At 41.1% G+C, this 27,922-nt stretch overlaps 1 protein-coding gene across 2 annotated transcripts; it reads left to right on the top strand.

Moving 5' to 3' along the window:
- Positions 1-868: 868 nt before the first annotated feature.
- Positions 869-26,387, top strand: OGA (O-GlcNAcase). 2 transcript variants are annotated; one of them, XM_033149851.1, is made up of 16 exons: positions 870-1,324; positions 4,694-4,745; positions 5,979-6,076; positions 7,356-7,486; positions 7,661-7,832; positions 9,751-9,849; positions 9,997-10,281; positions 10,508-10,666; positions 11,472-12,076; positions 12,416-12,590; positions 16,153-16,238; positions 17,110-17,214; positions 18,490-18,575; positions 20,030-20,222; positions 21,867-22,026; positions 24,285-26,387. In XM_033149851.1, exons 1-16 carry the CDS (start codon positions 1,099-1,101, stop codon positions 24,419-24,421), a joined length of 2,769 nt encoding a protein of 922 aa, XP_033005742.1. In that variant the 5' UTR covers positions 870-1,098; the 3' UTR covers positions 24,422-26,387. The 2 variants fall into 2 exon arrangements, with proteins under 2 accessions (XP_033005743.1, XP_033005742.1); XM_033149852.1 differs by lacking the exon at positions 9,997-10,281 and having other exon boundaries at positions 869-1,324.
- The last annotated feature ends 1,535 nt before the right edge of the window (positions 26,388-27,922 follow it).

The raw sequence follows: 27,922 nt of genomic DNA, 5'->3' as shown, positions 1-27,922 counted from the left end.
TTCTACAGGGTTTCAGACAGACGCCTTTCCCAGCCCAGCCTGTCGGTGTCAGAAATGGAACGAGGACTATATGCATACAAAGCGTGTACTCTGCCAATGAGCTTGCAGCCCTTTCCCTGTTCGTTATTTACTTTATTTTTATCCAGCTTTATAACCAAGGAGTTTGGGTGACTCAAAGCCTCACACACACTGGGGAGGTGGACGCACCAGAACAACCCTGTGTGGTACGCTAGGCTGCGAAAGTGACTAGGAATGTCACTGAGTGAGCTTCATGCCCAAGCGGGAATTTGAAGCCAGGAGACTGCACTCCAAGTCCGACAGTTCAATCATTGCGCCGCCTTGGTTCGCTATTCCTGCAGCTGGCCTCTCCCCAGAGGTGAAACGCGTGCTCTGAGGCGCTACCCCTCAGGTCTACGGAGGCCCCAGCCTAGAAAAGTAGGTCAATCCTCAAGGCAGCGGACCATAAGCTCCTCCTTCTCCATAGATGTGCAACGAGGCGGAAAGTGGGCAGGGGAAGAAGCTCACTCTTTTCGTTCGCCTACGCAAAACTCCGCCCCTTGCGCAGCGTTTAATCAAACAAACCCCCCGTGGCTACGCTCTGCGCTTGCGCCTTAACCCCCCCCCCGCTATTTTGTTTATTTCCCCTCCCGCGTGCGCAGTAGCCTCCTCCGGGATCCGTGCACTAGCTACGCATGCGCTCCAAAGCCGCTGCTCAGACCTGCCGTTGCTCGCCTGCGCAGTGGGCCGCGATCTCGTTTTCGCGCGTGCGCATTGACACGCCCCTCCCCCGCCGACCCCCGCAAGACATGCGCAGTAAATACCCTGCCGGTCCCTCACGCCTGCGCAGTTAGGTAGTTTTCTCAGCCACCCTTCCCCCACGTATTTTTCGTTCGCTCAAGCAGCTGCTTTGTTGGAGTGCTGGCCCCTGCTCCCTTCGCCTGGCGCGCGGTGGGAAAGAGGTGGAGCCGCACGTGATCAACAGCAGCGGCCTCGGTTGGCAGTCGAGCGAGCAGGGCGGTTGGTTCCGGCTCGGACCGGTTGGGGCTGGTTTTCCCCGCGCAAGCGCAGCCCGCCCCGGTTAGAGAGCAGGGAAGGGCGATGGCGGCGGACGGGAGTCCCGGAGCGGGCCTGGCGGGGATGGTCGACGAGGCGCGGGGGGAGCCTCAAGGCACACCTGGCCCCAGCCCTGTGGCTGCCGTCGCCTCGCCCAACGAGGCGTCCCCTGCGAGACCCGAAGCGGCGGGCCCCGAAGCGGATCCCGACAGCGGCTCCGGAGCTGTGGGCAACGGGGGCCTTCGGCGGTTCCTTTGCGGCGTCGTAGAAGGTAATGGGAGAGCGAGGGGCTGCGGGGCCGGGCGAATTCGCGGCCGAGAGCGAGGAGGAGAGGCCGTAGCCGGAACAAAGCATCCCCGCCTCTCCCTCCAGCGCCGTCTCCTCCTCCTCCCCACTCCATCTTCCTCTGGCTCCGCCCTGGGAATGAAACCTGGCGGCGGAGGGTTAAAACCGTTTGCTCTCTTCTGCGGTAAAGACGAAGCTGCCCTTTTCCAGTTCGCTGAATTTAAATGCTGCAAACTTGCGAGCCACATGTTGGTTCTTCCGTTCCCATGAGTGCACACACTGTAAAAACGTTACGAAACGTGCAACAAAACAAAAACAGTCCGCGGACACAATTGAAAACTAACTGCTTTCTTGTGCCCTAAGGTTTTTACGTGGTTACTGATAGGGTTAAAGTTCAGTTCTGGAATGGATAGTGGTGGTAGGCTTGTTTTCTTCCTGTGCTTTTTCATTGCCACACAGAAAGAAAGAAAAACTCTGAGGTGTTGATGCTTACTGGTTGGTTCTTGAAGTACCAGTGTTATGCTGCTGTGTAGACCAGGAGTGGGAACCTGTAGCCTCCCCCCCCCCCCAAGTTGTTGGATTCCCACTAGACGGTACAGTATGGTTGTTGGCAGGTAGTCATGGGAGATATGTCCCACATATGCTCATGGGGTCTTAACTGGCAGTGAGTGACTAGGAACGAGACCTTGGGGTCATAGTGGATAGCTCAATGAAGATCTCAGCCCATTGTGCAGCAACTGTGAAAAATGCAAATTCCATGCTAGGGATCATTTAGAAGGGATTTGAAATAAAACTGCTGATATCATAATGCTGTTATACAAATCAGTGGTGCAACAGCTTTTAGGATACTGAATACAGTTCAGGTCACGTCACCTCAGAAAGGATATTGCAGAGTTGAGAAAGTTTCATAAAAGGTCATCCAAAATAATCAAAGGGGTTGGGAAATTCCCCTTTGAGGAAAGCATACAACATTTGGGTCTTGTAGTTCAGAGAAAAGGTGAATAAGAGGTAGCATAAAATTGTATAAACTATCTGATTTGGAGAAAGTGGATAGAGACAAGTTTTTCTCCCTCATAATGCTAGTACTAGTGAACATCCAATGAAGCTGAACATTGGGAGATTTAAGACAGTCAAAAGAAAGTACCATTTTTTCCATGTATAAGACTAGGTTTTTTCCCTAAAAAATAATGTCAAAAATTAAGTGGTGTCTTATACACAGATACATCTCACCCCATTTTCTTAAATCAGAGTCCCCCAAAATAGGGGGCGTTTTATACATGGGGCGTCTTATAGACAGAAAAATACGGTACACACATTGCATAGTTGAACTATGGAATTTGCACCCACAGGAGGCAATAATGGCCACCAACTTTGATAGCTTTAAAAGAGAATTAGACAAATTAATGAAGGACAAGGCTATCAGTGGCTGTGAGCCATGATGGCTATGTTTTGCCTCCATTATTGGAGGCATATGCTTCATACTATTTGCTGGAAAACGCAAGAGGGGTAAGTGCTCTTGGGTCCTGCTTCTGGGTTTCCTATAGGCATCTGGTTTGTCGCTGTGAGAACAGTAGGATAAACTAGATGGCCTGATCTAGCAAGCTCTTATGAAGTCTGTAAGGTATCATGTTGGCTACCCCTGAATCTGGAGATGTGGACCTGCAGGCTTAAGAAAGGCGTGTTCCTTCAGCTTGAAGATATAATCTTGTTCACAGTTGGTGGTAGAGGAGCATGCATGAATTTTGATCTAGCATAGATTTAAGCTGCAAATAACAGCCTAAATCGAAATGTTGTTTCCCCCCCCCACCCACATAGTAGGTGTTGTTAGCTGTGGTGTCACATGATTTTTTTCCTGTGGCATGCTCTCAATATGGAAAAGAAGGTTTATTTCCAGCTTGATTAATATAGAAAAGGGGTAGCTAATGTGTTGACCTCCAGAAATTTTAGACTGAAACTCCCATCATCCTTGAATATTGGTTATGCTGGCTGGGACTGATGGGAGTTGTACTTCCTAACATCTGAAGGGTATCACATTGGCTATCCCTTGATATACACCCTATCTGTACGTCTGCCAACTTTGTGTGGAGTTTTTGTGGGAGAATTGAGAAGTCAGATGGCTACCAGATGTTGTCAGGAATGAAATAGGTTTATTAAATCAGTCATGATTTGCGTATATGCAAAATGCCTCTTCTAAATAGCAACTTCTATTACAAGGTGCATATATTCTCATGCCAGTCATGTTTGCACTTTTGTGAAAGTACAGCCAGGCACAGACATAACTCCCCTAAACCCTTTGTTCCTGGAGTGAGAAGCTTGTAATGAAAACTGCCATATTGATGGTTTTGGCAACCGGAGAAGAGCATAACAGCTTCCCACGCTGGCAGTTGTCTGAGTATTTTTGCAGGCACTGTCGGGGGAGGGTTCATTTTTACTTTCCTTACAATCATGTTTTAAAACACTGTAGCTCCGCTTCTGATTTAATGCTTTGCTTTAGGTCTTAAGTTGGGTTTTTAAAAATGTAAGCTCAGGAGGCTATTATTTTTGACTGGGCTAGTAGCCTTGTAGAAACTTGTGGTTGCCAGGACCCTGCCTCTCCCCTTGTCCTTCTCCCCATGATACCGGAATAACATGATTTTGAATTGGCTGTTTGCGGATGGGCACTTGCTGATATGCAATGTTCAGGACCTGTATGCATTTTTCTGTGAGTTACCCAGGTGCATGGATTCCATTGGTAACAGATTTGGAAAGGCGGCTTGTGTCATAGTCACTATGATGGCAGGCCTCGTTCACATCAGGGAAATGAACTGAGTGTACATTAGAACAGATTTTCAAAAGGGCATACTTTGCTCCAAAAAATGCATTCCAGTAGCGCTAAACAGGACATAAGTTCCAACATGTATCATGCATACAGGTTTGATCTCACAGCATTTTACACTGCTGTACTTGTTTATATATAGAGCTTCAGGCATTACTTAAAGCAGGCATGGCCAAACTTGGCCCTCCAGATGTTTTGGGACTACAACTCCCATCATCACTAGTTAACAGGACCAGTGGTCAGGGATGGTGGGAATTGTAGTCCCAAAACATCTGGAGGGCCAAGTTTGGCCATGCCTGACTTAAAGGAACAACTGAGGCCTATTTATTTCAAGTCCACTTGATGCAGCTTTTGACAGCTAACTTGTTCAAGTTCACCTCTTTAGATCTTACTGTGCCTTAATTAAAGTTGCTTAACAAATTTGTATAATGAATTATTAAACTAATACTTATTAGTTTATTATGGCTCGGCCTCAGAGATCTTGCACTGGATATTTTGTTAAGAAGCAGCACAATCTTTGAAACTGTCTATTTCCCACAGGATTTTATGGAAGGCCTTGGGTTATGGAACAGAGAAAAGAGCTTTTTAGAAGGTATGTGGCATTGTCTACTGTAGCATTCTAATACATAATTGTGGGAGGGGGTTATTGGAATGTTGTTTTTGTTTTGATTTTATGTATTTGATTTTTTGTGAATTCCCCGAGACCTTCGGGAATAGGGCAGTATAGAAAATAAATAAACAAACAAACAAATAATAATTAGTCAGTTGTAAAAATAAAGAATTTATTTAGTGCAGAAGGCATATGTTATGAAAACTAAAGTAGGGGAGGAGAGGGGGAGCCAAAAGGTCATAGAAAATTGAGTGGTTTTTGCTTTCAGTGACTATTCTAAGCTAACTCTGAATTTCAGAGGTTTGATTTGATTTATTATATTTCTATGCCGCTTTTCATTCAAATGAATCCCAAAGTGGATTCTGTTAATAACAATGTCATAAAACAATACAGATACAGTATAAATCATATAAAATAATTAACAAGTCACCAGCAAAACAATTGCTATATAAAAAACACTGTTAACAAAGCAATAACTAAGAAATAAGCTAAACAACACAATTAAAGTAAACGTTATGGATGATTAACAAATCAGTACAACATTTAACCAATATCAACATTAATAAAATAAATAAGCAAAATCCAGCAAAAAGCATTTATATACCACTTAATATTTCAAAAGCTCTGAGCAGTGTTTTTAAGTTAAGAAAATGAATAGTGTCCTCCAGTTCACAGTCAATATGTTAGTTCACAGTTTCTTTTAGTTCTTCTTAGTTTCTTTTGCAACAAACTGTTATGGGCATTGGTAAATAGAATAGCACCAATAATGAATTTATAGTGACTTTCTGTGTTATATCAAGAATTTCCTTGAAAATTACCTGCCAGAATGGTTGCATCTGCACACTTTCCCACCACATAAGATGCACTATTCATACCACAGTCCCTCCAACAAAGCAGTTTTTAGTGTGTGATTTATATGGCACAATTTCCCAGGATGTACTACCACCTGAAAAAAAACCTTGAAGGAACATTTTTTTTAAAAAAATAACAAAAAGTAGAAGCTTGTAGAACATAAAGCATCTAACCATGGTCACAGATTTGTATAAATATACAAATATCCTCTTATTTATCTTCCTTGTAACAATTATTTGTTCAGGTGTGCCATTCTTGCTTTTCTAGTCTCCCTGGGGTGTTGCATGGTACACTTGGCTATGCAATTAGGCAACGCAGATTTGTACAATGTATTTCAAACAATGTTTTTATTTTGCTTTGTAGACTTCAGAAATGGGGACTGAATGCATATCTATATGCACCAAAAGATGATTACAAGCACAGGATGTTTTGGCGAGAAATGTATTCTGTGGAGGAAGCTGGTAATTATCTTTATTGCATTTTTAAATATATATATTCATTGAATTACAGTTGTTTCCACATTTGGATGGTAAATTAAAAGTGAAGATGAAAGAGCTAAGCTTTTTGTTGCTTTATTTAGAAGATGCAGTAAATAACTCTTAGAGGCTTTCCTGCCCAGCTGGATGAGAGAAAATCAATGTTCTGTTAAAGTACACACAGATAATTTTTTATTATCTTCCCCAACCCAACAGTCCAGTCATGGAACTCAAGACAGTGTACATAGGATTCTTAGGTGGTCCTCCCACTGGCCATGGCTGGACCTGCTTAGCTTTAACAAGGTTGCTGCATTATATCACCTCAAATGATGCCATGGGATGATTAATGCTAGGGAGAAAGAAGACATATTCAACCATGACAACCCACAGTGCTTCATTAATGGAGGAGAGAACAATGCCTGTGCTCCTAACTGACTTAGTTTCTTATTATATCAGCTTGGTACAGATATAGCAGTCTTTTCTCTCCTAACCCTGGTTCATGTGCTCAGCATTTTTCCCAACTAGCTCATCATCAGTTCCTCCAATTCTTTCATTTTCAGAGCAAGCTGTGGTGCAACATTACATTTGCACCAGCATTTTTGTGAACCACATGTTGCAAATCCATTTCTGTTCCAGCTGGACTGCCACTTCCCCACTCCCTTTCTACAGTGTCATCTACCACCTAGAGTCCTGTGGGACAGATTCCAGAAGAGAGAGGTTGGCTAACAAAGACACCAGAGCCTGCTCCACCCAGAATTTCTCCTGCCCCCTAAGTAGCCTGTGAATAGGCTTTTGATGTGAAAGTTACATTAATGATACAACAATATAAAAAAAAATATTTCATTATATGCCACTCTGAAAATATTTGTATCCTGAAAGGTGGAATATAAATAATTGTAGTGAATAGATGTGATTTGTGCCTGACCATGTTAGTAAAAATGCCATAACGTTGGATCTCCCCAAAATATTTTAATGTCAAAGACAGAAGAAACCCTTTGTTCCAAATTGACATGTGCAACTTGATCCTATACATGCTTACTTGAAAGCAGATCCCAGTTTCCCCACATTTTACCGTGTGTGTGTGTGTGTGTGTGTATGAATCAGATGGAGGATTGAGTATGTTCTGACAAAAAGTGTTAATTATTCATATTTACTTGCCCCTTAAAAGTATTTTTTGCCTGCAGATATTGAAATGTGTTCTGATTAATGAAATGCCTTAACTTCATAGTTGCTTGTTGCTAAAATAGTTGGCTTTGATTTCTAGAGCAGCTCATGACTCTCATCGCGGCTGCTCAAGAATATGGGATAGAATTTATCTATGCTATCTCTCCTGGACTTGATATTACCTTCTCAAACCCGAAAGAAGTTTCTACATTAAAACGCAAGCTGGACCAGGTATCTTATATTTATGTATATTATAATTTTAAACATAAAAGAGAAATTGCAAAAACACTGGATAAAGGAAATATGCCCCTACCCGTGTTGCACTCTAGATGGGGTTACATTCCCTAGCTTTTATGTTGTACAATATTAACGAGTGTTAATATTTTTTCTTCTTTATCCTGCTAGGTTTCTCAGTTTGGCTGCAGATCTTTTGCACTGTTATTTGATGATATTGATCACAATATGTGTGCAGCCGACAAAGAAGTGTTCAGTTCCTTTGCACATGCCCAGATCTCAATCACTAATGAAATCTTCCAGTATCTAGGAGAGCCAGAAACATTCCTGTTCTGTCCCACAGGTAAAGTGACAATGCAGATACTGCATTTTAACAAGAATGAAGTCAAAAAGCCTTCGGTTCTTGTCCCCTTCCTCTCAAGGCAAACCTTTCCTGATGGAGGGGTTGGTGGAGAGAATGGCCAAGTAGACACCATTCCTTAAAGGCACCTTGAGCATCTTCAAACAGTTGGGTACAACCCTCCTTTCTGTCTTAGCCACACTTTACTTGAACTTGTTACAAATTAAATAGCAGTCTATAGTAAACTGGGTGCATGCTTATGACTTCTAGTTGCAGGTATGTGACATACTTTTTCACACTGTCTGAATATTTTTTTCTTAGGAAGTTTGGTGGGGGTGGGATTCTAGCAGGTTTGCCATCTTAATCTGTTGTAGTAAAAAGCAGTTTAAAAAAACTTACATTGTGGCATACGCTTCTGTAGAGCAGATCTCACTTCATCAGATACAGGAAGGCCCACTCCTATAAAGTCATAGCATACAGAGCCATTGAACAGGCTCTTGTCTTAGTATTTTTTTGTTGTGATCACCTTAGGTGAAGGGCAGTGTATAAATTTAATAATAAAATAATAATAATAATAATAATACCTTGGAAAGAGGAAGCAGAGGAAAACTTTTGAACGGTTAACTTGCGCTGTCATGAAATGAACAATTGCTGGTTGTCATTTGTGTTTTGCTATTGTTGATTGTATCCAACGTGTTTTATGACATCACAACATATTCGCTAGACTCCTGAGTGACTGCCAATCTGACTTTCCTCATCAATGGATTAGAACTATGTGCAATGAAGGATTATATACACTGAGTACCAAGAGAAGAATAAATGATTTAAAAGGAAATACAAACGGTGGGGGGAGAAATCTAATGAATAACATTTGCATGGGGAATTGCTAGTTTTGGAACTAGAGCATAGAAAGTTCTGTGAGGGGCTTTTCTTCCTTGCCATTTCCTTCCTTTATGTGAAGTGTCCTTGGCATAAGTTCATACATATTCTCTCTTGCCCAGGATCTGGTGCATAAATTACTTTATTTGCCAAAGTACTTGTAACACTGTTGGCTGTTCCCCAACAATGGTGTTGAGCAGGTTCACTGCCTAGATATATCCTGCTTTCAGTCTTGCCAGGTTGTACATAGGTATGGAGATTCTCAGACTTACCTCAGAGCTTAAATGTAATCATGCACATGTAGCAAAAGAACAGAGTTCCAGACTTGTTTTGGCAGGCATGCCTTCTTAAGAGTATATTTCTGCAATTTTGGATTCAGCTTATTGAGCATGGATAGTTGAGGCAAACCTACTCAATTCCAAAAGGAAGGAAGAGGTAGAATCCCTACTTGACAGGGAGGGAATGGAAGTAAAATGGGCTTACGGCCAGCTACTGTGGAAACACCTGAACAAAGGCCTGGAGAAGAGGGCAGTCTCAGAACTGTCAAGCCTCTGCCCAGTTACCAGTCAGTTGGTCCCCAAACACAGGTGATCAAAAGAAGCAAGAAGAGATACCGGCAACATATCCCAGTTGATAAGCAGTAGCCAGGAGCAGCTCTAGCACCTTTAAAAGAAGTACCAGTAATCAGATCATTGAGTCCCAGTAACCTCTTAACTGTCAAAGTGTCCCTAACACCTTAAGCCTTGGAGGACAACAGGAATGAGCCTTTTGGAATTTAAGAAGGCACTTGCATTGTTGAGAATGTTTATGGATTCCTGTGGGAGTCCCTAAAGTTCTGTTGTTGTGACATTTTATTTTTTGTCTTTACATTTAAACACTACCTCAACCATTGCAAGAGTTAACAATATTTTTTTTGCATAAAAACAAATCTATCAGAAATGACATGGCAGGATATTAGGAATTGCCATAATCATCTAGCAGTGCCACACACAAGAGAGCAAAATGTGATAGTGGTTTTAACTTTTATTTTTCTTTGTTCCAGAATACTGTGGCACTTTCTGCTATCCAAATGTTGCTCAGTCTCCTTATTTACGAACTGTAGGGGAAAAGCTGTTACCTGCAATTGATGTGTTATGGACAGGTGAGTATTTTGCTTTGTTGAGGTTGATACTGCCAACTTAGTTCAGCATTCTTATTAAATGTTTTAGTATGCTGGTTAAATTTTATCATCCTGGCCTATGGCTAATCAATAAACTCATTCTGAGTCAATTATGAAACTACATTTTAGGTCCCAAAGTGGTATCTAAAGACATTCCAGTGGAGTCCATTGAAGAGGTTTCAAAGATAATTCGCAGAGCTCCGGTCATCTGGGACAACATTCATGCCAATGACTATGATCAGAAAAGGCTGTTTCTTGGTCCATATAAAGGTCGATCAACGGAACTCATCCCACGCTTAAAGGGAGTCCTGACCAATCCAAATTGTGAATTTGAAGCCAACTTTGTTGCTATTCACACCCTTGCAACCTGGTATAAATCCAACATGAATGGAGTGAGGAAAGATGTTGTGATGAGTAAGTTGATCAGAAGTGCTCAGTCACTTTCTTAAGAACAATGTTTTTAGAAATAGTGTAATAATCTTAATAATTTAATAATCTTAAATTTTCACTTTAATGAAAGGAGTTTCAGGAAATGTCATCTTAATAAATTAGTACTTTACTTTTGTCTTTAAATGCAAATACATGACAGCCTTGAACCTTGCTCTTTAATTAATATTCTGTTTCTTAATCATCTCTGCAGCTGACACTGAAGACAGTACTGTTTCAATTCAGATTAAACTGGAGAATGAAGGTAGTGATGAAGATATTGAAACAGATGTTCTCTATAGCCCACAATTGGCCTTGAAGTTGTCATTAATAGAGTGGCTACAGGAATTTGCAGTACCTCATCAGTACAGCAGTGAGTAAGCAATTTTGGTTTTGTCTTGCCTATAATATTGGAGTGAATGAAGAATGTTACTCAAACTAAAAATGTTTTTCTAGATTTTGGTAAAAAAAAATCTTCTGAATAAAATACTTCAAAAGATTGCTGCTGTTAAGGTTTCATTATGCACCAGGAACGGTTTTTGTTTAAAAAAAAATTAAAGGAACTTACTGTTTCTGAGTTACAAGTATATTTTCCTGAAGCAATGTACTTTGTAAGAGATTCTGTGTCGGGTGTGGGGGTGTAATCAATTTCTCTTTGTTGGGAGAGGACACTATCAAAAATACTGTACCTTGGGTTACAGACGCTTCAGGTTACAGACTCCGCTAACCTGGAAGTAGTACCTCGGGTTAAGAACTTTGCCCCAGGATGAGGACAGAAATCGTGCAGCAGCGGGAGGCCCCATTAGCTAAAGTGGTACCTCAGGTTAAGAACAGTTTCAGGTTAAGAACGGACCTCCGGAATGAATAAAGTTCTTAACCTGAGGTGCCATTGTATTGAAAATACATGGAATTGCGTTGCACCCGATATAATTTGTGCATCTGAAGGGATTGTTCTGAATTACACATCATATTTTTGGTACATGCAAATATCTTTCAGGAAAACACAAGTGTTGTGCCTTTTCAAAATATGTCTAATTGCAGCAAAATAGACACTTGCATGTATGTATGTCATTCAAAGACAGAGAGTGTGTGTGTACACAAGTTATTTTTATATATGAAATTTGGTTGTATGAAAAAGCTGAGTAGATATGACTGAAGTTTGTCTGCTCTGTCCACAGGCAGACAAGTGGCCCACAGTGGTGCTAAAACAAGTGTTGTGGATGTGCCTCTGGTTACACCGTCCGCTTTAAATTCTACCACTGTGATTACTACCGTTTACCAAGAGCCCATAATGAGCCAGGGAACTGCACTAAGCAACGAATCGCAGGTTCTGGTCAAAGAGGAAGAAAAGAAGCAACTGGATGAGGAGCCAATGGACATGGTAGTGGAAAAGCAAGAGGATTCTGACAAGAATATCAATCAGATATTGACTGACATTGCTGAAGCAAAAATGTCAGAAGAGTTAAAACCAATGGATACGGATAAAGAGTGCGTAGCTGAATCAAAATCTCCAGAGATGTCAATGCAGGATGATTGTGGTGATATTGCACCTATGCAGACAGATGAGCAAACTAACAAGGAGCAGTTTGTGCCTGGTCCCCATGAGAAGCCGTTATATGCAGTAGAACCAGTAACTCTAGAAGATCTACAGTTGCTTGCAGACTTGTTCTATCTTCCATATGAACATGGAGTCAAAGGGGCCCAAATGTTACGAGAGTTCCAGTGGCTCAGAGCAAACAGCAGTGTTGTTAGTGTGAATTGTAAAGGAAAGGACTCTGAAAAGGTGAGTGACTGCATTGTTTTCATTTGGTGTAAGTGTGCATATTTCCTATTTGGAAAAAAAGCACAATAGCAAAAGAAATAATGAGCAACTGCATTGGAAGTCCCTTAGCTGAACCTAGCCTGTAGATACTTAAGAATATCATGCATGTGGGCTGGTTGGTGGTTGAGTGTCTTCTGCTGTAGAATGTATCTTCATGCTTTGAATGTGTGCACTACTCGTGTGTCATCCTGGCTAGAGATGTAAAAGTCAACAGGTATTGTCATAATATCCCATCTAATTTCATCCTCAACATGAAAATACAGTTTGTGTGAAATTTGTTCCCTTTTTATCTTTACTTAGATTGAAGAATGGCGTGCTCGAGCCGCCAAGTTTGAAGAGATGTGTAGCTTGGTGATGGGCATGTTCACTCGTCTTTCCAACTGTGCCAACCGGACAATCCTCTATGACATGTACTCATACGTCTGGGACATCAAGAGCATCATGTCTATGGTGAAATCTTTTGTGCAGTGGCTAGGTATGTTCTTTAGGAACCAGTTAGAGCGGCAACTAGCATATATGCTTGTCTTTAATTAGCCCATGGAAAAAATGATGTCAATTGAACATTTTTATATTATGGTCGCTTTGACCCTAAATCCTTCTTACTTTTTCTATTATTGGTCGCCATTTATGTTTCACTATAGACTGGCAATAAAAGTGACAGTGGACATACACTGAATATATCTCTTGGTCTTGATTTTTTTTTCTTGGGCTAAGGAACATAAAAGTTGATCTCTGAAACATAAGTTTTGACTCAGACTGAATGCACACTGGACAATAATGCAGTATTTCCTGGCCTTGTTGCAAAATTGGAAATGACACTATGAAATGTGACCATGCCTCAGCTATCTGCTGCTTGCTCTGTCTCAATAACGTTATTGCTGTCTTCAACAGAACAATTGCAGATGTGACCTTTCAATGGGCCTGGCCAAGAGGGAGCCGAGCCTCCCAGCCCTTTCTCTGCGCATGCGAGCTTTAGCATAAGGCTATTCTGGTGCAAAAGTGATTTGCTTTAAAATTCGCAAGATGTCTGATTTTGGGCAAGGGAAGAAATTCCAGAGCTCTGAAGTCTGCTTTCATACCAGACTGGTCTCTAAAGAGAAATCAAAGAGCCCTTTTTGTCTGCAGCCTTTTTTAAATTAAACGGGTTTTTTTTTTCTTTTTGGAATAGCACCAGCATGGCCTGGGTTCCTCTAGTGACCTCATTTCACTTTCAGGTTTCAATCCAACTGTAAGGAATATGCTGTGGACTTGCTTGATGCACACAGCAGGCAGCAACGCTGATGGTTTCCTGTCACAATTTCTGTAGTTGTCACAAATCTCATAATAAACCTCTTGCACCATACTGGATCAGCCTACAGTTATTGGATCACTTGAAGCTGTAATCACTTGTATACATTCATAAGTATTCATAGGTCGTATTGAGCTATGGAACATTAGGAACATTAGGAAGAACTTCCTGACAGTAAGAGCTGTTCGACAGTGGAATTTGCTGCCAAGGAGTGTGGTGGAGTGTCCTCCTTTGGAGGTCTTTAAGCGGAGGCTTGACAGCCATCTGTCAGGAATGCTTTGATGGTGTTTCCTGCTTGGCAGGGGGTTGGACTGGATGGCCCTTGTGGTCTCTTCCAACTCTATGATTCTATGAGCTAGTTGCCAAGATAACCAATATTGCATTTTGCTGTTACTCAGCAGAAGACCATATGGTTCTAGCAAAAAAAAATTAGGGCTTAGTTCAGAGAGGTTTTTGAAGCTGGAGCATTTCCCACCAAATAAATAGGAAATAATTCAAAACTTGAGCCTCAGAATAGAGTTTCTACCTTCATGAACCAACACTCATTATGAGTTAGTTCTTTGTCTTTTTCTTCTCCCCTCAGTATTGGTTCAGGCATTATAGATTGTTTAGGGAAGAGGAACAGGAAGGTAGAATCTGCCAACCCCTACAACAAGATTGTCAGCCCCTATTTTAAAGGCAGGAAGGGAGGCACACCATACTTGTAAGTGGTATATTTGGTTACCAAATTACCCATTTAGTCAAAGAAACAGGTGGGAAACTAAATTGTGCATTTCTCCTGAAAGGAGCATTAAGCAACAGCAATGATAAACATGAACTTGATTGACCATTGATTTCAGCTGTGAGGTTGATTTGCTTTTGAAACGTTTCCCAGTTTTTGGAGCAGGCTGCTGATCGTAGCTGCCATTTTCTTTCATAAGGATGGCTTCTTCCAGCAGAAGTACTTAGTGCTTGCTACCCATTTCTGACACTGTCTCGTAATAAATTCAGTACATTTGTATATTCCACTTGATGCATCTACCCCAAAAGAAACTGTGTCTCTGCAGACAAAGTGAATTCTTGTAGTTGAGATCTTGGTCTTGCTGTTTATTGAGACCATTCTTTAGTTGATATAATTACTTATATAGTCATAAAACTTGCTTCTCATTTGATGTGAATACAGAAGAATCACTAAACTGGAATGGTTTAGTCATTGAATGTTGATACACTTGGTGGTCCGCTGAAGGCTGATCTCTATACCCTTTCTTTCAATCCAGCTAGCATTCAGTTTATGAAACTAGTGTAGATAATACTACTATGGATTACTAATGCCTTCTACTGTCTTCTTCCCCAATGTGTGCAGATGGGAGAATCTTCAGCACAAGTATCTACTGCTATTGGATGGACCACGCCAGATGCTTTCAGCGTGTCGTCATTAATAAATTTAAGATGGGAAGGTTCTGTCAATGAGGCAACTCAGATTAGGGCAGTAGGCACGGCCTGAAGTCACATTTGCGCAGCGACTCAGGCATTAACTCTTGATTTTCATTCATACAGCTCTTCATTCATGCAGCTCTGTAAAGTGTATAATAGTTGGAATGCTAGTTATGGTGTAGTCTCAAAGGAGAAGTACTCCAAGTTACTAGCGAAATGGTATGATATAAAGCCTATTTAATGAAGCACTCTGATATGGAAACAGTAGAAACTCTAACTGACATGTTTAGAGTCATCTCAAACTTGCTATTTTAAAGGCTTTCTTTCATAATTGGCTAAGCACTGATATCCAGCTTGGTTCACTTTGAGACTACCTAGCTAGCATGACACATTCGACTGTACTGATCTGAGATTGTTACTTGAACAGGAAGTAGATGGCTGTCCACAAGAGGAAACAAACTTGCGCAGCTTATCTTATCAGAAGACTAGGCAGGTTACTTTAATCCCTGCATCAACAATTCACCTGCCTATCCCCTCTCAAAGATGTTAGTTATGCTGATTGGTTGTATAACTTGGCTATCAAAGCTGTTATCAAAGCTTAGCCATTATTTAAAAAATTATAACCTTACTAAATGGTGCAGAGGGCTTTAAAGCCCTTGCCACAGCTGGCTGTCAGGAATTAATGGCATTTCTCACATGGTTGAGGGTGGGTAAAATAAAATACTGTAACTGTTGTTGCCTAGATTGGGAACAATATGTGTGCTGTGGTTACAGTTGTGTAAGCAGAGCTACAGAAGTGGACAGTATTGGTTTCTAATCTCTTGAAAAAGAAGTATCTGTTCCACATAGCTGTTTGGGCTATTTCATCCCACGCCAAACCTGGTTTTCTGGCAAGATTCAAACAATATGAAAATGTGACTTCAGACAGTTCCAAGTATTTCCATGGGGCTGTGATAATGGCTTATTATCTATACCTTGATGAATGAAAATGTGAGAGCTGTTCCATGTTCTTAGTGATGAAAGAGAAGGACAAGGCAAGCTCAACTCTTTGAATAAATATTATACCTGTACGGAACAGGGCATACTGGCTTTTTACAGTATTGAATTTTCTGCTGTCTAAGGCTATCGTCTAACTTCATTTTATTAACAAAGAGCACAAAGCATCTAATCAGGAATCTTTACACACGGCAGCATTATCGCAGCCCCTCAAATTCTTGGATTATAGCTCAGTTAGAGAGCTTTTCCCACAAAGTGTGTATTAGCTTGTTGGACATTTTAGCATCTCAGGACAATCCCCCTTCTCGTAACGTTCTCCGCTTGGATCTGATCTCCACAGGGTGTCGTAGTCAATCTTCAGCACAGTTCTTAAGTGGAGACCAAGAACCCTGGGCCTTTAGAGGTGGTCTAGCAGGAGAGTTCCAGGTATCAATATGAATTCACAACTGAATGACATTGTCTTTGTTTGAGAAATCTTTTATTGCGCGTCGGAGGACTGGAAGGCTTGGTCTGCCGAAGGCTTTCTGGTCCAAACCCAAATGGCCTGACAGCTTTGTTTTTAAATAATTTTCCTCCCATTTCTACAGTAATATCACAAGGAGATGCTGCCATTCCCATGCGCCTGCGAAGCGCCGCGGCTTTTAGTTGTACATTTCACATTGTTTCTTTGCAGGTCGCACAGCGTTTTTATCTGCGCCCGCAATTGCACAATGCGCGCCTGCTTGTCTGCCGTCGAGAACTCCATGAGCAAAGAAAATACGCTACTGTATATTCCAAGACCCTCTCCAAGCAAAATTTGTAGTTTGCGTTCCTCATTATCCAGTTGGCAAACCAGTCCTAAATAAATGTTTTTTCTGTGCCTGAATTTGCTCATGGATTTTTCAGGGGCTTACTTTCTTCCCCCTCACAGGTGCTCTCTGCGCACAGCCAATTGAGTCAGCATGTTGTTTTGGGGTTAGTGTCTCCTCTGGCCAGTTAACCCTCTTCAGACCAAACCTTTCCTCCTGACATGGCTATGTTAAGCTGAGAGCATAGATGAGATTTGGTGAAATTATACTAAAGCAGAAATGAGTTTAATGTAAACTCTATTAAGTGTTGTAACAGTTGTGTATCTTAAAAAAAACTTCTGTTCAGATAAAATGGAAACATGGTCCTTACATTTGTAAAGCCTACAAAACCCTACTTCCCTCTGGGGTGCCTGCAGTAGCAAAAGTTAACTTGGGAGTCTGCAATGCACGCCCAGGAATGTATTGCATCTTGCTTCTCAAACATTTACACTGATTTTTTGTTTTCACAGCGTTTGCTGCCTATTGAAGGAGCAAATGACCTCTTTTTTCAGCCACCTCCTCTTACTCCAACTTCTAAAGTTTACACCATTAGACCCTATTTCCCTAAAGATGAGGTAACCCATTTCTTTGGTCATTCTTGTACACAGTAATGCTGTTTGGAGGAGCACGTTGATAAAAGCAACTGTTTCTCTATGTTGTTATTCTGTGAATCGTCTGAATGCCTAGGAGAGGTGTGGTTCAAATGGAGGAAATGTAACAAGATTGAGTGAACTCTGGGTTCATGGAAGTCTCTGGCAGCCCTAGCAGTACAGTATTATAAAAAAAAATATTTTATCCTAGGTGCTTTTTATGTGATCCCATTTATCAAAGGGAACATAATTAGGAAAAGCCTTGGGATCCCAGCCCAGTTGACTGCCTTGATAACACTGAATGAGTTTAATGTAAACTACTGATCACCAAGTACGATGAATAAGGAGCGACATAATCCAAATGCATGTTAGCCTGAACTATTTGGAAATAATACATATCTCAGAAGCATTGTGGGATAGCTCAGGAAACATAGTAAGCTGCCTTGTATTGAGTCAAACTATTGGTTCATCTAGCTCAGGGGTCAGCAAACTTTTTCAGCAGGGGGCCAGTCCACTGTCCCTCAGACCTTGTGGGGGGCCGAACTATATTTTGAAAAAAAATATTGAACGAATTCCTGTGCCCCACAAATAACCCAGAGATGCATTTTAAATAAAAGGACACATTCTACTCATGTAAAAACACGCTGATTCCCAGACCGTCCACGGGCTGCATCCGGCCCCCGTGCCTTAGTTTGGCGACCCCTGATCTAGCTCATTATTGTCTACCCTGACAAGCAGCAGCTTTCCAGGAGATTCCCAGCCTTACATGGCGATGTTGGGGATTGAACCTGAGACCTTGTGCATGCATAGCAGATGTTCCAAGCCCTGAGCTCTGGCCTTTCCTGTTAGGTTATTTATCTGACACATTTGTACTGTACATGCACATGAAAGCTCATACCAAGAACAAACTTAGTTGGTCTCTAAGGTGCTACTGGAAGGATTTTTTTATTTTGTTTTGACTATGGCAGACCAACACGGCTACCTACCTGTAACTGTACTTCCTCCAGTGTGACTTACATGGAGTTATTTTAGTTTCAAGGCACAATGAATTCCATGTGGATTTAAGCCTGCATTTCCCCAGGCTGTCCAATATGCCATCTATTATCTGTCCAATATGAGCTGTTGGGGAGGCATGAAATACAATGAAGTAGTGAGGATGCCTGTCAGTTAGTAGACCAGCAAGGCTTCCTAAGCAACAGTTCAGGTTTATGTGCTGTGGGAGGGAAAACTCACACGATGAATATTTGTATATGTCTTTAGGCATCCGTGTACAAGATCTGCAGAGAAATGTATGATGATGAAACTGATCAGCCTTTCCATAGCCAGCCGGACTTAATTGGAGACAAGTAGGTATACTCTTGAAATAAACTGGAATTTCTTGAATTACATACTGTATTCATTTAGTAATAGTACTCCTTGTGGGTGGCTAATCTTTGGCTCTCCAGATCTTGGAGCCCAGCCATCACCACCAGCAAGCAGCATGGCCAATGGTCAAGGATAATTGGAATTAGAGTCCAGCAGCATCTAAAGTGTCACAGATTGTTTGTCCCCTAGTATACATCTTCCTATCAAGAAATGTAAATACAATATTCAAAACAACTGGGAAGAGCAGGGAACTTCCATACCTTGCCAGCTGAATAGAACACACAGGTTTTGTAAGGCTGGGGCCTGTGCTTCACATGTTCAATTTGAATCTGAATTCTAATCTGAAAGATGTTCTCCATTTCTGGCTTGAAGACAGACTTCCAAGTTCTGTAGACTTTGTGCAAATTTGAGTGCAACTCAGCAAACACTTGATAGGGGAAACAAAATTTAAGGAACAGAGCAGAATTGGCACCAATCTAAAGGACCAGCCTGTATCACCCTTTGTGGAAGACTCCAGACATTCTTCTGAATCAAGTATGAACCCCTAGAGATTAACAGCTAAGATCTTCACACCCTGCAGATGCAGGTCAGGGTATAAAAAAAGAAATCTGTAAACTGTTCTGCTACTGGTATCCAGCCTTTAAATTCTTACCCAGTTAGTACAATGCAGTGCTGCCAAGAAATCATGCTGAGTCATGGCAAAGATTTACTGAAAACCACCTACATTCTTGCTGTTTCATTGATCAAACTGTGTACGTTGGGGGGGAACCCATCCTCTAAGGTGCTCCTGTAAGCTTCAGACATTTTATTGTTCAATGAAGGTAGTGCAGCCACAAATACCGTGATTATATGTTTGTATGGATTGGCCATTGAATATACTAACTGGATTGTCATTGTAAGCTTCCCTTTTCACTCCCATTTGAGGCTTGGAATTCTCATGATCCCCAATACTGCAATACTGTTGTTGTTTTTAAACTATTTTTTAAAAAGCATTAAAGTAGGAGTAGGGGTGTTGGCTTTACTTTGTAAATTTACAGCTGAAACCATTGTCCGGGCTTTAGGCATTTACTCAATTAGTTCTCTTCTACTGCTGCCTGGAGCAGCCATCTTGGCTATTGGTAAAACCCACTTCTGCACTTTTTATAATCCCTACTAATTCATTATAACAATTCCCAATTCTGATTACCTTTCCATAAAGCACTTAATTTTGAAACCCCCTTGGATAGGTACTTAGCCACTTGTATGTTCTACATGATGCCTGACTAACTGGCATTTAAAAGTACTAAGTCATAGTTCTTAGACTTGTACAACTTGCAGCCATGGTTCATTTATTCTCCTGTGCTCTCTCATTATGAGGCCTCACTAGTTTAACTGTTATGTAGATTTGTTTGCATCAGTTATCTTTGAGCTCAATTGACCATTCCTTTCTTCTCAGGCTGGTAGGTGGTTTGCTGTCCCTCAGCCCAGATTACTGCTTTGTCCTGGAGGATGAAGATGGCATTTGTGGCTATGCACTGGGCACCGCTGATGTAACTCCTTTCATTAAGAAATGCAAAATTGCCTGGTTTCCTTTCATGCAGGAGAAATACAGCAAGCCAAGCAGTGATAAGGAGCTATCAGAGGCAGAGGTTAGTTATGCTGGTGTATGCTTGAGTTGTCAAATTGCTGTTTTTAGGGTTTCATCCCCTGCCCCTGTTTTTATACTTCTGTGAAAAGTGGGGGCAATTTATTCCAATATGGAGGCCTCAGACACCTGACACTCTGATAGTGTGATGGCCAAGTAGTCTCTAGAATTAGTTTCTCTCTGTGCCTTTATAAATCCACACTTAAAATTATCTCTAACATTGAGTTATATTTCATTCTTACTACTTAAACAGAACAATTCTAACTGATAGCTTTATATTTTGTACACTGCAATATTTAATCACAGATTCTATTTTACAGTGTAGTTAGGTTTCGACATAAATCATAGAATAGACAATGTAGTGTGTTCCGTTCAGAGACTCCCTTCCTGATCACAATATTTATAAAAGCTCTGGGAACAGTGCCTGGGAGAGGCTTGATGAAAAGCCTCACTTCTTTTCACTGTCCGGAACCCAGGCATAAATCATCTAACTGCCAATCTGTCATGACACTCAATCCTTTCCCCTCTTTTAACCACTCCGATATTTGCATTTAGAATAGAATAGCTAACTAGCCTGATACGTTTTAGATATACAGTTGCTGCTGCTGCTGAATTTAGTTTCTCTAAATTTATTTGGATTTGAATCAAGTCATTGCATTATTTTTGTTTTGCTGAGTGTATGCCAAAATAATGGCTATCTTTATTGTACCTTGAAATAAACTAAGATTTGTTACTAGCAATTAAGGTCTGCATTGTTTAAAAACGATGTTTTTTTACCAGAACCTTAGAACGGTAAAAGAGAATACAGTGGTACCCCGCTAGACGAATGCCTCGCAAGACTAAAAACTCGCTAGACGAAGGCATTCGTCTAGCGGAAGGCTGCCCCGCAAGACGAAAAAGTCTATGGGGCTGCCTCGCAAGACGAAAAATTTTCGTCTTTTTTTTTTTTCGTTTTGCGGAGCGCGGCTGTCATTGCCGCTCCGCAAGACGAAAAACCCGCTAGACGAAAATTTTCGCAGAACGAATTATTTTCGTCTAGCGGGGCACCACTGTATAGCTTTCAAAAGGAAAGTTCTGCTGTTTTTCCAGCACCTGCCACCCAGTTTAATCTGTATGCTTACCAAAATCCACTGTATTTAGCTACTTTAACTTTTAGTTTAAAGATATAATGTGGTCGGTCAAGTGAATAGGCTAATCCAGGGGTCGGCAACATGCGGCCCATGGGCCGGGTGCGGCCCACGAAGACAGTTTTACTGGCCCATGAGCCGCCCCTGAACCAAGCCGCCCACTCGGCAAGTCCCCCACGTGCTGCACTAAACCAGCAGTGCAGCTCAGGGACTCGCCAAGCAGCACCAAAAATTGCATCTGCACATGTCCAGACGCCGAAAAACGCCTCTGCGCAGGTGCGTTTTTCAGCATCTGGGCATGCGCAGAAGCAATTTCCGGCGCCGCGGACATGCACAAACGTGATTTCCGGCATCACGCTGCGCCACTCTGGCCCACGGACGATCTCCGTGGGAGTGATCTGGCCCATGCTAATCCAAGTCTGTAGAAAGAACCTGTTCAGCAAGTGCATACAATGTTTCCAACATAGGTCACTGAACGTTTTTTTGATGTTGAAAAACTATTTCTGTTGTGCATGTTGTAGAAAATTATGCTGAGCTTCCATGAGGAGCAAGAAGTTCTGCCAGAAACATTCCTTGCCAACTTCCCATCACTGATAAAGATTGATATCCATAAAAAGGTGACTGATCCAAGTGTGGCTAAAAGCATGATGGCGTGCTTGCTCTCTTCTCTGAAGGCAAATGGTAAGCTCTTATTCCTGACTCTTGTAGCTGTTGGGATAATAAAGGCAAATGTAGGCTCGTTACCAAGTGCCTATGTCCGTATCTGAACAAGACCTGGGCAATTTTTCAATACTGTTTATCTTTCAAAATTGGTTATGAAGTCCACATCACAATAACAGTTTCATAAAATGTTATCTGGCAAACATTGCGATTTTGAGAAAACTGTGTAGCCAGCCGATGTTTCTTAGTGCCTCCGCTGCCTCCTGCAGGAGCAGCAAGCAACTCACAAGAGCAGGCTATGTTTCTTTGGATTGTGCAGTGAGCCCCAGCTCAGCTCCACTGCCTCTGCAAAAACAGGTGATGATTATGAAAGTAGCTGGGAAAGCAGCAGCCAGTCAGCAGCAGAAACTTACCAGCCCTCACAATAGACTTCTTTCGATTTTGCAGCAAGCCCTGGCTCAGCAGGCTAGAAGCCAGTGTGACAGGCCGGTAGATGAGGTTTACAGAGATGCTGCTCTGAGCTGGCTTGGGGCTTCTTGGTGGGAGCCCCCTTTGCCCCAGTGAAAGAAGAAACTATGGCTTTCTTCGGAGTAAGAACAAAAAACATTGCCCTGTTATTGAACTCTTTTTCTTTCTCAGACGGGTGTCTGAGGCTTTGACAGAGCCCCCTTCCCCCATGTAAAAGTAAGAACAAAAAAACAAGCTGCTGTGTAACATTGCTGGTTCACCCTAAATAGCTTCCTTCATATAAAAAAAGTTTGTTTTTTATATAAAAAAAGATTTTTTTAAAATGATGCTATCTTGTTGTTTGCTTGCCCTTCCTCCTTCCCTTAGATAAAAAGGGAGAGATTGGTGGCTGCCTTTATGCTGAAATTGGGTGGTGGTTATGACGTGAGAATGTTGGGGAGGGTGGGTGCTTGTCTTAAGCAGTGCAAGCAAATGTATGTCTACTCAGAAGTAAGCCCTACTGAATTCAATGGGGCTTACTCCCAGGAAAGTAGAAGTAAATTTAGTTGAAGTAAGTGGGGCTTACTCATGCATAGAATTGCAGTTGGCCCTCTGGGAAAGGAGATGCAACTTGACACTAGTAAATTACATAAATTAATCTTAAATTAGTAGAAAACAGATTAAATTGTTAATCATACGCAAGTTTAATTAATATTTTTACTAAATCTACTACTTTTGTAAATTTTAAATTTGCCCCTAAAACTGCATAGAACATTAATATATTCTCCAGAAATCTTTAATGGTTTAGTTGAAGCATGCTATCATTGAGTTAATTTTCATATAATTATATGCATCAAATTTAATTATTCGTTGTTTAATATTTTCCCGGATTATTTGTATTCACTATGACTCATCACTGTATATTGGATTGTCCTAGATCTGAATACCATAATTTGGTATCCAAGCCCAAAACCAAAGTCCTGTTTGGATACATTTTGGGTTGTCTGCTGATGAAAGTGATGATTTCATTAGTGTGTGGTAATTTAGACCCGTAACTTAGTAGTAGTTGCCAGGACATTACCATGTTCACATCTACGTAGCACCATCTTATTTCCGATATCGTGATATATCGGTATATTGTGATGTTTAGTTGGTGATATATCAGGGTACTGAAAACCAGGTATCGCCTAGCCCTAATATGAACATCTCTGCCCATGGCCTCAAGGTAAGATTTGCCTGAGAGAGGGAAAGCCCTCATTAGTATGCCAGGTGTCCTCACTATCTAATGTTTGCTAAGACATAAGGAAAGGGCTGGTGGTAATGCCCTTGCTGTGGAACTCCCTGCCAAATGAAGCCCATTTACCCAGATCCCTCTTGGTTTTCTTTGTTCAGAAGGGCCTTTGGCTTTAGAATTACGACTCTTCAGTTGGATCTGTATGTGTCACCTCATTGATGAGATGTCACCTTTTTTAGCCAATGAAGAACCACTTCTGCAGCCCACATCATCCTTCCAAGTCCTAGACAGCTATGCAGTTTGAACAGTTGTATGCAAGCTTCCTGAGAAGACTGGTGGACACCCAGTAGCTGAGATCCAGAAAAGCATGCAACTAGTTCCACATAGTTTGTTTATACAGTATGCTGCTTTACCAAAGTAAACTGTGCCCAAAGCAGCTCATGATAAGATTATTATCAAACTATAAAACACTTGAAAAAAATAACTCTTTACCTTGATTCAGCTGCACAATGCAGTGTGAATTGATTAAGAGAAATCAAACGTGAAGTTTCTTCATTATAAAGACTCCTCTCTGCTTCTCCTCTCGTGTCTTTTTCAGGCTCCCGTGGGGCTTTCTGTGAAGTGAGACCAGATGATAAAAGAATCCTGGAATTTTACAGCAAACTGGGATGCTTTGAAATAGCTAAAATGGAGGGATTTCCAAAGGATGTCATTATTCTTGGAAGGAGCTTGTAAGAAGATTTTCGGTGAACTTTTGATACTGTAATCACATAATGGTTGGAGAGCCTGAGGTTTATCTTGTTGCTGTTCCATGCAAAGGCAGCAGTCAGCTGGCCTGACAGGAGCTATGTGAAAATTCATCCATTACCCTTTCTGAGATGCTGCTCAAAACATTATTTGGAAAATGGATACTGGTCATCCTCATTTCCTGGTCTTAAGCAAAGTGCCAAGGAATACTGCATATTACGTAGAGAGTCACATGAGTTCCCAAAGAGGTACTGGTGGCAGTTCTATGCATCCACCTCTGTACTCAGCAGAATGGCCGTCTTTTCCAGAAAGTCCTGACATGAAATAGTTCTTCCCTGTGTCCTGTTCTTGAAGTGGGATGAGAGAGATGAACATGGGATCTCTCCATTTACAGAGGGAAACAGAGTGTCTGTGTTGGTCAACTTAAGAACAAACAAACACTGACGACACTAGGTTTTGTTGATTGTCATGCTTGCTGACAGGAAAATTGAATGACCGTCACTTCTAAAGAATTGGTTAAGCTTTGTGCTTCATAGGGATAAAAACTGCATTTGTCTGTGGCAAAGTCACTCAGTGGCAGAAGTGTAAATTTCAGTGTGTAAATATATATAAACTCGCTGTATGCTAATACTTTGTGTTTAATCGTTTTAGTAATTTTGCTTTCTGAAGCAAAGCGGTATTCTGAGACAGCACCTTTGAATAATGTCAAACCACAAGAGAGGCTGATGCCAACTTCACTACAGGCCTTTTCTACTGTGCCTCATGCCCTTCACTAGAAATGCCGATTTGGGGGGAAATGAGTGTTGACTGAGAAGGGCCATTCCTTTAGTGAACAAATTCTTCAAAGGTGGAGTGGACACTGCTTCCTACTGGGGGAAAGCTGGTCAGAGGGCAACCTCATTAAATCATTGATGCCCCTGACAGCCAGCCAGATTGCCTATCCAGACTGGGTGGGTGGGTGGAATACTGCAATTTACAGCTTCCACCTTTCCATGTCAGTCATTATGACTAAATCAGGGTCTTCAAGTCATACACATTTGTGACACTTCTTTGTGGACAAAAATAAGCACATTTTACAGATTTAAGTAGTTATCTAATTTTATTATCACTGCATTTAAGTTGTCCCCTGAAATCATATAAGTGGAATCTGCATGGCTTAGGAATATTAGTAAGTCCATAACTTGGAAGGAGTTATTACTGTTCCATATAATGCCTTGTTCCCGTGAGGCAGTCAGTCAATGTTACACCTCATTTTTCTCATCTGCTACAGTCAGCTGCTTTTGCTTCCTTTGAAAATATTCCCTTTAGAAAGGATTGAGTTTAATCTTTTTTTAAAACCCTCTGTGTAAACTTTGAAGAGGTTTTATACACTTTTTCAAATGGAATTTTACTGTTGGTGTACTTTGCAGCCTCTTCCGAGATGCTGGTGTTCAGCCTTTGTTATATGTTCACTATGAGAACAGTTTTAATAGCAAGTTATTTAAACTGCAGCAAGTACATTTCATTTGGAGTGCAAGGCACCAAACCATAATGATAGATCTTGCATAATTTCAAGCTGGTTTTCATGAGGATTCTATGGCTTTGAGTGTATGCAAAGCAGCTAGCCACTTGGTTTAGTTTTAATTAGATCCCAGAGAAAACATCTGGATTTATGGCATTATACATTTCAGGGGAGGGGGGTATCTTGGTTTTTATACTGTTAACAAACATGAATTTATCACTGTTAAGTTAATTGTGTGATGGTCTTGAAAGTCTGGGTCAGTCTCTCACTCTAGGGTTGTAAAGTGATGCAGTGACACAACTTTCATGGTTATCAGTTTTCATTGTGTACAGTTGGAATGCCACTTTCATGACTGTCTTTAGACCTACTGTATCTGTAGCAGAACAATGGACTGTGTAAAATTGTATTTGAAGACCATGTGAGAAATAGAATAAATTGCAAAGTGAATGTAAAGACTCGTCTCTGTATAATACTGCAGAATGAGGAAAGTGGGTGGAGAAGAATATTCTTCATATTGTGTTATAGAGCATTCTGCTGATTATGTTGAAGAGATTGCTTTTAGTACAGCTAATTTGCTTTTGAGCTGCGTTCATTGCTGCTGAGCCTAAACATTGCTATTTTGTAAATACCCTTATTAGCATGGGGGGAAGTATAGGGAACTTCTGAAGGTTTATTTGTGTTGGGCGGGTGTAATAATCTAAGATGCTATTTGGAGGTCAAATATAATGTCATATTTTTAAATAAAAGAATCAGAGCAATTAAAATTATATGATGAAGCTAGTGGTGGCCAGTTTGTGATTGAGGCTGGCTATTTATTTCATTTTTTTTACACTATTTTATTTGTATGTGGCTTTTCCACAAAAAATCATGCTCATAGTGGCTTACAACAAAGAAAATAGGAACACATTTCAAACAAACAGTGTAAAAACTATTTCATGATAACATAGCAAAATAGCTATTTCAATACCATAAATATAACAAGATTACTTAAACAACATGCAGCATCCAATAGCAAAAATAAGGGAGTTTCATAGTTTCACCTTAGCCCTAGAAACATCCCTCCCATGATGCTAAAATTTATACACCACTTGACTGTTAAAAACAAAACAAAAAACCCTCAAAGAGGTTATGCCCTATGGTTTTGAAGGTGGGAGGAGATGAGACATTCAGAAGCCTACTTAATGTACTGTCCCAAACCTTTGATTTCTTTTCCATTAATACTGGACATTATTAGGATTCTAACAAATTGCTTCATACAAGGCATTTAAGTTTTCCCCCTCCTTCCCAATTTGCTGTAGAGCTTAAAATTGCATGAAGAGCAGAATAATTGTGTGTTTTATTGTGACATCTTGTTTCTATACACAGACAAATGTGGGGCAAAGTGAGCAAGGGGCCCAGAGCATTGAGCTTCCTATGGCATTTTTGCCCAGCGTTACTCTGCTGTTTCATTGCAATGAAAAGCATGATGAACACAAATACATTCATTATCTAGAACTGTGAGCCTCTCATAAGAAAACAAACTTGTTAAACTCATCACTCATGTTAGTTTCCATTGTTTTAGAGTAACTGAACTTAGAAGCATTAGCTTAGGAGCCCTTCCGTTTAAGAGGCTGTTGTTTTCCTGTCCAGATGGCTTAGCTCCCTATTACACAGTGGCCTATCCCACTTACAGAAAGCAAGTGACCTGAATCCAGGATGCCCTCACTATTTCTTTCCAGCAGGAAAAGAGTGGAGCATCTGTCAAGTTCTTGGCTCATCTCCCCACCCCCTGCTTTTAATCCAGAGTGTCAATGCTCACCTCTGTTGGATGTGGCAAATATGCCACTCCTCTTCCTCTCAGATTCCACAGGGTTTAAATTAGGAATCATTCCATATCAAAAATTGTCTTTTACTGGACATATGGAACCAGTGCTAATTGCATGCACGTTGGCAGTTATGCAAATTTTAAAGTGTTTTCTCCTATTTGCTTGTCTAGTCTTTTGTATTTT

This window comes from Lacerta agilis, chromosome 5, assembly GCF_009819535.1.
Source record: "Lacerta agilis isolate rLacAgi1 chromosome 5, rLacAgi1.pri, whole genome shotgun sequence".
Classification (NCBI taxonomy): Eukaryota; Metazoa; Chordata; class Lepidosauria; order Squamata; family Lacertidae; genus Lacerta; species Lacerta agilis.
Note: the sequence above shows the minus strand (reverse complement) of the source record. Positions and strands in the feature narration are given on the sequence as shown.

Bases quoted from the DNA above. Each gene is read 5' to 3' on its own strand.
- OGA (XM_033149851.1), top strand. From the start codon at position 1,099: ATGGCGGCGGACGGGAGTCCCGGAGCGGGCCTGGCGGGGATGGTCGAC. The intron at 7,833-9,750 runs GTAAAGTGACAA...TCTTTGTTCCAG, and splicing joins ATTCCTGTTCTGTCCCACAG to AATACTGTGGCACTTTCTGC. The intron at 10,282-10,507 runs GTAAGTTGATCA...TCATCTCTGCAG, and splicing joins GAGGAAAGATGTTGTGATGA to CTGACACTGAAGACAGTACT.